The sequence below is a fragment of the Limulus polyphemus genome, unplaced genomic scaffold, assembly GCF_000517525.1.
Source record: "Limulus polyphemus unplaced genomic scaffold, Limulus_polyphemus-2.1.2 Scaffold3390, whole genome shotgun sequence".
NCBI classification, from domain to species: domain Eukaryota; kingdom Metazoa; phylum Arthropoda; class Merostomata; order Xiphosura; family Limulidae; genus Limulus; species Limulus polyphemus.
In genome coordinates, this window is record NW_013669000.1 from 74,420 (window position 1) to 85,657 (window position 11,238).

An 11,238-nucleotide genomic window follows, 5' to 3' on the forward strand; every position below is an offset into this window, starting at 1 on the left:
CCACTAAAACACAGCAAAGACAGGTCACTTTGTAAAGGCCAGTTTTATGTTATTGGATACGGTAACATGAGTGCACATGTGCCACATCATTGCAACTCCTGTATTGTTAACCAGGCATGACTGAGAAGTCAATATAATAAGAAATAATAAATATATATAAATGTATAATGTTATGAGATTTAAGCTATTTAGACTAAACATTTATGTTTTTGTGTTATAATATGTACTCATTTTAGAACGACAAAAGCATAGTATATATATTCATTTCCTAATTTTTTTATGGTGGTTATAAGGTTGATCAAATTGACAGACCCCATATAGTTAGGGTAGAGAAAATAACAGATAAAATATAAAATGTTACTGAAAACATAAGTTTGAAATGTATTTAGGAGGTTTTATAGATAAAAAAAATAATATAATGGATTTTTGGGATGAAGAATAGTTTTTTAATGAAAACATGAAAATCACTTCGCACTCAGATTAGTAACAAAACAGACTCAATATTTTCACTATTAGTTAAACTGTACTGTAAGTTTGATAAGTGTTAAAAGGTAGATGATACTTATCACAAAGACACTAGTTAAACTGTACTGTAAGTTTGATAAGTGTTAAAAAGGTAGATATTTATCACAAAGAGACTAGTTAAACTGTACTGTAAGTTTGATAAGTGTTAAAAAGGTAGATATTTATCACAAAGAGACTAGTTAAACTGTACTGTAAGTTTGATAAGTGTTAAAAAGGTAGATGATATTTATAACAAAGAGACTAGTTAAACTGTACCATAAGTTTGATAAGTGTTAAAAAGGTAGATATTTATCACAAAGACACTAGTTAAACTGTACTGTAAGTTTGATAAGTGTTAAAAAGGTAGATGATATTTATCACAAAGAGACTAGTTAAACTGTGCTGTAAGTTAACGACAATCAAAATTTTTCATGAAATCATTTGTAGTTCAAACATTCGTTAAAACTAAGCTAAATATGGGTTAGACATTTTTGATTAATAATAATAAGGCATATGAATATTCACAGCTTAAATTTCAAAAGTGAAAATATAATTAATGTAATATAGGTAATCACACAACAGTATAGTTGAGTGAAATGTGAAGTTAAAAATCACAAAATGCTTTCTTTTCAAATGATGCAAAAATGTTTAATCTTGTGAAAAAAATACTACACATAACACCATACATTCAGTAAAATTAGTGCCATCAGTATGTTAAATGTCATAAAACACAAAGAAACAACTGTGGACTGCAACTCAACATAGAAATATTTATTTTTGATTGACAAGCTCTCACTGAAGGCTTCTTCAGGTCTAATTATTATTATTATTATGAGTTACAGTCCAAAGTTCATCCTTTTATCTTAATGTTTCTATAATCTAAGCCTAAGATATCTAAACAAACAGTATATTTGTCATAATTAACTAGTTATCCTTTGGGATTCACTATGGTCTATGCTGTATATTATAAATTCTATACAGCAAAACTGTAGAGCTATATTTATACACTAAATTACATGTAGTTACAAGTTACCTCTATGCCTAAGATATTTAAACAAAACAGTATATTTGTCATAACTAACTAGTTATCCTTTGGGATTCACTATGGTCCATGTTGTATATTACAAATTCTATACAGCAAAACCATAGAGCTATATTCATACACTAAATTACATGTAGTTACAAGTTACCTCTGTGCCTAACATACAAAAAATTGTTACAATTACTATTTCATTACTGATGGGTTTTTTTTTATAAGTTTGAAATTATATGTCAGTTTCTATTTCTAGTGTCTAATCAGTTGTACATTAGAAAAACATTACTAAACAATTTTTGTTTTACCAGCTAATTCTCATAATTAAACAACAAATCCTAATGTTTTCCCAGACAAAGAGAAAAAATAGTCATTATTTCAAACTCTGCTACACTAGAAGAAAAAATCCTTTGTTTGTCAGATATTGTACTTAAATGGATTTATTTTTTTCAGATATTCATGTAAAGTAATAATAAGGTTATTGGCACTAGTTGTACCTCATTTTAAACTGATTAACTAGAAGAGTCAACAGCACCCACCACCAGCTTGTGGGCTTCTCTATTCAAATGATGAATTTGGTTTTCACTATATAGTGTGTGGAGCACAATTTTAAGTTAACAAGATGTGAACCACAAAACCTACAATTCATAGTTCAGGACATTAACCACTAGGCGACGCCGGGCTCAGAATGGATTTGTTATTTACATTTGGAGCTTAAAACATTTAAAGTTACATGCACAACTTGTTTTACTTCAAAACAGCCACATATGCATTCAACCCAGACCAGTGATTTGAAATATTAACTGGTTTTAACTACACATAGATTTAACACCCATCTACCCCATGTTTCAATGTGGTTCAGCTGCAAAGCACATTTGTGCAGATTCACAACCAACACCAGTTAACAAGAAAACTGGAATATATGTATATTGGTAGGGAAGTGCCAAAGTGGTGGTTCACTCAAATCCAAACGGACTATATCTGGTCGTTGCCACACCATATCTCACCGGTCTCAGCCTGCCAGAGAAGGTACGCAGGGGGGTTCTGCAGCTGAATAGTAAATGTAATTATTCTGTCCATGATAGGACGAGGGCTCCCTATCAACACCTGTGTGAAATAAAGTTCCAGCTCTAATCCAACACCAGACCACATGGAAACTGAAGTCCAGGCGGTGGTAGAATGAAGACTCCCAGTCAGAGGAGTGAACTGCATTTTGGAGGATCAACTCTAGTTTATGAATTAGGAGGAGAATCTACAGCATCTACACTGACAGAATACCGCCACCCTACTCGCAACTGAATTAGATTGAGCACATTCAGGTGGAAGCCTCTATGGTTGACCACCCCAGCAGCTAGAACCTGGTAAGTGGTAAGGACTCCCATACTCCACTTGTAGAAAGGGGAAAAAGAGTGGTGGAGAGCCAAGAGAAATGCTACACTGGAGAATATCCAATGGATGACCACGAAACCCCATTTTGAAAAGCAGTCCACTACTGGTAGAATGAAGACTCCCAGTCTGAGGAGTGAACTGCATTTTGGAGGATCAACTCTAGTTTATGAATTAGGAGTAGAATCTACAGCATCTACACTGACAGAATACCGCCACCCTACTCTCAACTGAATTAGATTGAGCACATTAAGGTGGAAGCCTCTATGGTTGACCACCCCAGCAGCTAGAACCTGGTAAGGACTCCAATACTCCACCTGTAGAAAGGGGAAAAAGTGTGGTGAAGAGCCAAGAGAAATGCTACACTGGAGAATATCCAATGGATGACCACGAAACCCCATTTTGAAAAGCAGTCCACTACTGATTTATTCAATTGAAGGAGCAAAGGGATGGGCAACAATCCTTTTCTGCTTTACTCATGATAGTCCATGAGTCCGTACAATCTAGAACAAACATATTTATGATACATTATACCACAAGGTGAACCTACTAGCAGTCTTGTGGTACACCCCATCTCGACAGTGTGCGTTATAAGCCTTATTGTTACAGTATTGTTGGCTGGTTCAACTCCATTACAAACCTTATTGTTACAGTATTGTTGGCTGGTCCAACTCCATTCCCATGATAGCCACAAGGTAAACCCACTAGCAGTCTTGTGGTACACCCTATCTCGACAGTGTGCGTTATAAGCCTTATTGTTACAGTATTGTTGGCTGGTCCAAATCCATTCCCATGATAGAACATAAAATCTTAACTGTTCCAACTCCTTGCCATACCAGAACTCCTGGGTCTCAACTTGCAGGAGGTGGAATACAGGGGGTTCCCCAATTGGTAAGTATTTTTTTTGATTTTGTGAAAGGCTGTATAGTGCAGATTTAGTGGCTGGTCCAGCTCCTTGTAATATCATATCTCCTGATAACCATCCTGCAGGAGATGGTATGATGAGGATTCTCCAGCTGATAAGTATAACTGGACAGACACCACTTGCCAACAAGTGAGAACCAATATCAAAGAGGAGTGTGACCCTGTGAGGTAAAAAAAATAAAAAATAAAGTTACCAACTCACATTTGAATCTATGTAGTATGGCTACAGGCAGAATGCAATATCTGGATGAGGAAGAAATGGCCACAAGATGAAGGTAATGGGAGATGAACATGTTGGGTGTGGTCCACATGCCAGCCTATATTGTTTCTTACAAGGGACAATGTAGATGAGCAGCCAGGGAAAAGGTAAGATGTCTAATTTGACATGATGACACCTGGTAAAGACATTGGGAGTCAGGAATAAGGATGAATACACCAGCCTGACAAGGTGGCAAATCCAACCAGTGATGGTGATGAGTGAAAATATCTCTTTGAGATGAAGGATTCCAGTGGATGAATAAATGGGAATGGGAACCATGGAAAGAAGAAATGCGGGTAATATAACATCCGAGAACTCACACAGGTCATAGAAGTCTATCCAGATCTGAACGGGAATACAAATGAGAAATGGAAAGTAAGGAGATTGGTATAAAGGAAACATTGCCTTCCTGAGCCATTGACATCTTGGGTAAGAAACTCTGATCCATATACAGAAGAACATAGGTGTTGATAAAGGACACAAGATACACCAAGGGCAAAAAAATCTGACCTGCGAAGACCATGTGTAAAAAAAAAAAAAGAGTAAGAAATAGGTCTTGAGGGATAAATGGTATAGGGAACAAGTGGCCAAGGGTTCAAAATGAGGTGTGGGTAAGGGCATAGAGAAAAACATTAAGGTTCCAATTTAGAAGGATTGTAGGACAAGGAGGGCAAAGGATTCAAAAGGAACATAACAAAAGGTAAATGGCCCAATATCCATTAATGGAAGATGGAAGAACCAATGTGAAACAGCCAGGTAAAAAATTCAGAGACATAAAGAATATTCAGATGGGAAGGTAACAATGGCACAGAGACAAATGGTCAAAACACACCATTTTGTCTGATATACCATGAGGGAGGAAGTACGTATGGAATGGGTATGGTGATTGTGGGATGATACACTGGCAACTGGGGTTAATGGAGGAGAGATTGAAAAAGGAAGTAGTAACAGAGGTGCTGACTAAAGGAAGGCAAGGACTGGAAACCGAGGTTCAGCTGGCCAGAAAGGTACAATCGGAAACACATGACGCAGACAGGACTGGATAATGAATAACCTCTGGGAAAGGAGATGGACAGAAGGACAGGCCTACCGGTAAAGGTAGATGCAATCCTGAGTGAAAGCATCCACCACCAAACCCAAAGGATGTGGTACTGGAGACCAAAAAAAAGGAGGGGAGCATTACGTGGAAAGGATCTTGACTGGACGAGATAATCAATCCATGATAAGATTCAAAGCACCCGGAATATAACATGCCAATAAGCATGTGTGATATGATCAGGCCCAATACAAGAGTTTTAATGTTCAAAAACAAATCGAACATTAATGGGTGCCATTTTGTTGATTGATATAAAAGACAACAGTCAAATTTTCAGAATGGACCATAACCATTTTGCTTTGTACTTAAGGCAGGAAATTATCCAAAGCCTGACAGATGGCAAGAAGCTCTAAGATGTTGACATTCATTTGCTATCTCAACTGAAAACTAGTAACCAGAGATGTCCTAAGAAGCTATACTCACTCCACATCCAGTTAGAGAAACATCTGTAAAAAGGTGCAACTAAAGCCACAGAGGAGGAAGAGGACCTCCCTATGGTGGTGTCTCTGTGAAGCCACCATGTTAAATTGACCTAAAGTATGTGAGGGAAAAAGATAATAGAGTCCAGGAGACCCCAAGCAAGGTTCCATTGGTCTTGCAATACTCAATGAAGGGTAAGCATGTGATCACGACCCAAAGGTATAAGTGTTTCCTTGGAAGCCCAAGTCCCTAAAAGAGAAAGAACCTGGCTTGAAGACTGAGTATGAGAGGACTGGGCTTTGAGAGCCATGTGCTCTATCAACCTTAAGTGAAGGGGAGAAGGCTGGGCCGAACTGAGAAAGAAGTTGAAAAACACTCCCAGTGGATGACATATTTTATCAAGATAAGGAAGAACTTCTCCAACTTGATGAGCCATCCTCCACATGTTACTTCTTGTAGAAGCAACCAAATAAGCTACTTGTTGGGATAGGCAACACCTGAAGCACTTAAGGATCCAAGCTGAAATTTTACCATAAGTGTACAATCTGGTTAAAGAAACTTCCACCTTGTCAAAATGCATGAGATAGTCACCTGTACTGTTGGCAGCTTGGGATTCAGCAACAGGCAGAAACCCAGGAGGAAATGGAGGGATTCAATGATTTGGTAAGATCTACAAAATTAGCCTCTTTAAAAATGGAGCCATCCATAGGTCATGTAAGTAGGACATGGCTAGGTGCCTGTTAGCTAATGATGCATCCATACTCAAGAGATAACAATACCAAAGGAGCCATGGCTTAAGAGAAAAAGCCAAGGAGAATAAACCTGCCAACATGGAGAATGTAAGGGAACAAGTATCTTCCAAGATCCCTGCTGGGGAGTGGTTAATAATTGTGAAAAATAGATGATTGGAGGAGAGGTAACTGCAGGGTGTGGTAAGGGTCAAATGGGTGTGGGAAACCTCACAGAAGTATCAGGGTCAGATCTTATTCCTGTATAAATGACTTACACTGCTGAGAGTCTAAATATAGAAAATCAGCATGAAGATTTGGCAAAGCACAGTTACTCGAAGTCCAAGAAGGATGAGGTATGCTGACACCTCCTGAATACAATTGCACCAGAAATTGGTTACCATGGACCCTGATACCTAGAGAAGGATGGAAAACTAGGTATTCTGAAGAAGGGGCCAAATGTAGAGAAAGGAGAGCAATAATATGAAATAGGGGTTACAAATAAAAGGTAACATACCTATGACACTAAATCTAGGAAGGCTGAGGCCGTCCTGGAAGTGTCCACAGGTGGAATTCAGGATTGCATGGCAAAGGAAGGAGGTAGAAAAGGCTATCCAAATCATCTTAACCTTGCATAGATTCACCTGAGAAAAGAATGTCAGCTCTGGGCTCAGGAGATATAGCTGGCCACTAACTCCCATTGAAAAACAAAGACCTCCTCAGCCAAAAGTGTAGGGCCTGCAGCCCGAGACACAGCAGGTTAGAATGCTGTCATTACAGAAGTAGTGGTAGTGATAAGAAATCATGTTCAACTGGAGTGAAGTTCAAAATTAAGAAGCTTATAACTGTATAAAATAAAGCAAATAAAATAACTAAGTAAGTTGTTTAATAAACAGCACAAATAATGTTAAATTCAAATTAAAGTGAAAGCACAAGCAAAAATTTTAACATGTCTTAACAACACTGTGCCAAATCGAGAAGTGAAGATTGGGTCCTACTGTAAAAAGGGACCCAGCTGTACAGGAGAAAGTGTCGTGCTCCTATTTGTGGAGGGTTGCTGTATGCTTATATGCATGTAAAAATGCAGCTGAACCACACTGAAATGTGGGGTATGTGGGAGTTTCAAGGCTAGTGGTGAGCATAAAAAAATTATAATAATATGTGCATATAAAGGGCAGCACTGAACAAGAAAAGCTATTATGTGAGGGAGGTAAAATAAGATATTGGAATTAACTGTTATGAAAATAATCAAGTAATGAAAAATTAGGATTTTCAATTATTATTATTATTGATTATTCAAACTCTAGAGTAATCAAAATATTGCTATTATTTTGTTTTTAAACATAAGCTACATAATGGGCTATTTGTGCTTTGTTCTATTTTAGCCTTACGAGTTTTGGTTTTTTATTATTATAATATAGAGTTTGTTCAATTCTGGTGATTCGGTGATAAGTAATTCAAAAGTCTTGGGTTCAATTCCCATTTCCACCAAATTTGCTTAGCTGTCTTTCTTATAGCAGAACTACTAAGGCTATCATCTGCCACTATCACTAATTTTGAACTGTTAAACAGAAGTAAGGAAACATTCTATTAGCCCAAACTTTCAATAACATCTCACAAGCTTCAACCACTTTAAGAGATTTAAGTTGGTTCTAAATTCATATTCTAAACTAAGAATTCAAAGTAATGCTCATAATAAAGAAAATTATAAAGAACTAAAAATAATAAAAATAACTATTTTACACACACACATAAATTACAAATATTTTAACCAATACTCTTAATGCAACAAACATTAGACAAACAACAGAATATAAATTACTTACAACACAAAAACTGATCCTGAACATCAAATTGGTAAAGATATTATTTGCAGGATTTATTTGTGTAAAACATAACACTGAAGTAACCAACAGTTAGTTAAATTGGAAATAATTTATTTTTTAATTTCTTCACTAGGAAAATGTTTTAGTGAAATATGTTATTTCCTTTTCAAATTTGGATTTCTTATTGAATATTTAACAGCTGAACACTCAAAATTATTGCTACTAATAAATATAAATTCAACATAATTAATACACTTTTCTCAAGTTGTACAGTACAGGTTTAATTACAGCTTATGTAAAATGCTGCATATATCATTTTGGATTGTGTTTAAAGTTCTCCTCTATGGAGATATATATATATGCTGTTAAGTACCAAAACAGACTTTCAAAACAAAAGCCATTGTATTAAGGAACATACTTAGACTTAGAGAACTATATTTTGCACGAAGAAACACTCATTATTTGTTGATTAGTCTAAAAACTCACCTTTGGAGAAAAGAGTGCTAATTAAGAAGCAGAAGCATATGGTGGTCAATATATACACAAAAAGTAAGAGAAAGATGATGAAAGGATTGCTTTTGTCAAACACACAAACTCCATGGGATACTTTGACAGTCACGAGTATTGTGATGATTGTGACACTAATCAATAAAAATATCAAGTATTTGAAATACCATGCAGACCAATGTAGCCACGTTCTCAACCCCATCATTTTCATTGATTCCTGTGACAGTGAGAGAAGAAAAAATTTGTTCGTGACCTTTGCCTGTTTTCCATAACATATCTATCTATTGATCCTGGTAAACACAACATACAAGTTTATATATATATTTAACATAACATAATGTTTTGGGACAACATGGGACCTATTGGTCCATTTCGGCTGTTCCATCCTCCAAAACAAATTAAAATAATTAAAAAATCTTAAAGCCAGCCCTTATCATTCATATGCCTATAAACCTTTTTCTTAAACTCACTTATATTTACTGCCTCTACAACATCTGACGGCAACCCATTCCAAAGGTCAACCACCCAATTAGAAAAATAAAACTGTCTTAACTGATCATGAATCCTACCTTGCCAAAATTTATATTTGTGTTCCCTAGTCCTACTGTTCTCACTGTTAAATAAGAAAAAAAAAAGTGATACATCAACACTATCAATTCCCATATGAAAAAAAATGATGCATCAACACTATCAATTCCCTTTACAATCTTAAACACCTCACTCAGATCCCCCTGACTCTTCTTTTTTCAAGAGACAACATTTTGAGATTTACCTTAGCGAAACCATGTTGACTATCCAATAAAATTCTAAACTTTGTTAAATGACTTTACGAAGTATCTTTTAACAGATTTTCCAAAACTTTTCCCACAACTAATGTAAGACTAATGGGTCTATAATTACTGGAACAATTTTTATTACTTCCCTTGAAAAGAGGAGTTACATTAGCCAACTTCCAATCCTCTGCCCACTATTCAATAACTGACAAAAAATAGTAGTAAGTGGCTCACATATCCAACCTGTAACCTCCCTCAAAACCCTTTAGTTATTAATGTTTTAAATCTAATGACTGGTATTAGAGAATACAATCTGTATTCAAATATAGATGAACAAATCAATTCCAAATGTAATAATAAACAAACCTGCCAATCTCATACAACACTCCATATACTGTCAAAGATGTAACTATCAAAGTAGTTAACCACATGAGAAAGAACAGTAAGCTAAACACTGATGCTGTTTAACTCATGCTCGCTTGAAAAAAAAAACTGGTTTACACTAGTGTGTATATGTCCAAAAAGAACAGTAAACTAAACACTCATGCTGTTTAACTCATGCTCACTTGAAAAAAAGGATTGGTTGACACTAGTGTGTATATGTCCAAAAAGAACAGTAAACTAAACACTCATGTTGTTTAACTCATGCTTACTTGAAAAAAAGGACTGGTTTACACTAGTGTGTATATGTCCAAAGAGAACAGTAAACTAAACACTCATGCTGTTTAACTCATGCTCACTTGAAAAAAAAGGACTGGTTTACATTAGTGTGTATATGTCCAGAAAAACAGTAAACTAAACACACATGCTGTTTAACTCATGCTCGCTTGAAAAAAAAAGGACTAGTTTACACTAATGTGTACCAGTTTGTAAGTATATATATATTAACTGTTTAAAATAAACTAAAATTAACCTAAGCTATAATAGGATTATCGGAACATTTATGACAAAAATTCCTTGTCACGTGACAATGGAAATGTCATATACATTTATGTTTTTGATATTAAAAAACAAATACAAAATAGCCATTATCAATAAATGATGTCTATATTTAAAATATTTTGTATGAAATAATGCTTATTGAGAGTTTTGCTTACAAAACAAACAAATTATTTTTCATTCTCAATACATTCAAATCAAAATTTAATAGGTAGTAACATAAATGCATTTAAATATTCTCATTACCTTTAACCGTTTCTCTTTTTCAATCACAATGTTTTTCACAATGTTCAATGCTGGATAGATGAAACTAAAAATCATAATCAATGGGAAGAAAATCTGAAGAGCTAGAAGGAATAGGTCATTATCATAAGGTGGGTATGGATATCTTTGCATCTGTAACTGTAAGTTATCAGCAACATTTCCATTTGTAATAAATTCTATTACTGCCAAGACAACTGCATGCTGGATAGATAAAAACCCTTCTGCCATGTATCCTGTTTGAAAACACATATAGGACATTCATTAAAGAAAATATTGATACTACATTGTCAATGCCAAGTCCAGTAAACATACGAGTAACATTCTAATAGTACTATTAACTGCTTCTAATTTAGATATTTATATTTCCTATTTAAGAAAACATGATGCATTAAAAATTGTCTATGCTGAAACTATGTTATCTATTGTTACCTATGTTACATCTAATAATTTCAAAACAGAATGAAGTTTCTCCTTTAAACATTCCAAAAGCCTTAACAATGTGCTTAGTTTAAATTAATGGCTAGTTGGTTTAGAGGAACCAAGGGGGCCTTTTATGTTCTTTAATATTATGTTTAACCT

The 11,238-nt window shown here is 35.2% G+C and overlaps 1 protein-coding gene across 1 annotated transcript in view; it reads right to left on the minus strand.

Annotated features, from left to right (window-relative positions):
* LOC106469275 (ATP-binding cassette sub-family A member 3-like) overlaps positions 1-11,238 on the minus strand; it is a 72,732-nt gene that overhangs the window by 39,392 nt on the left and 22,102 nt on the right. The window contains exons 5-8 of the mRNA XM_022397748.1: positions 10,642-10,892; positions 8,663-8,900; positions 5,197-5,257; positions 3,564-4,008 (exon numbers count right to left, since the gene is read on the minus strand). Coding sequence (XP_022253456.1) covers positions 3,564-4,008; positions 5,197-5,257; positions 8,663-8,900; positions 10,642-10,892 — 995 coding nt within the window. The remainder of the gene's footprint in view (positions 1-3,563; positions 4,009-5,196; positions 5,258-8,662; positions 8,901-10,641; positions 10,893-11,238) is intronic.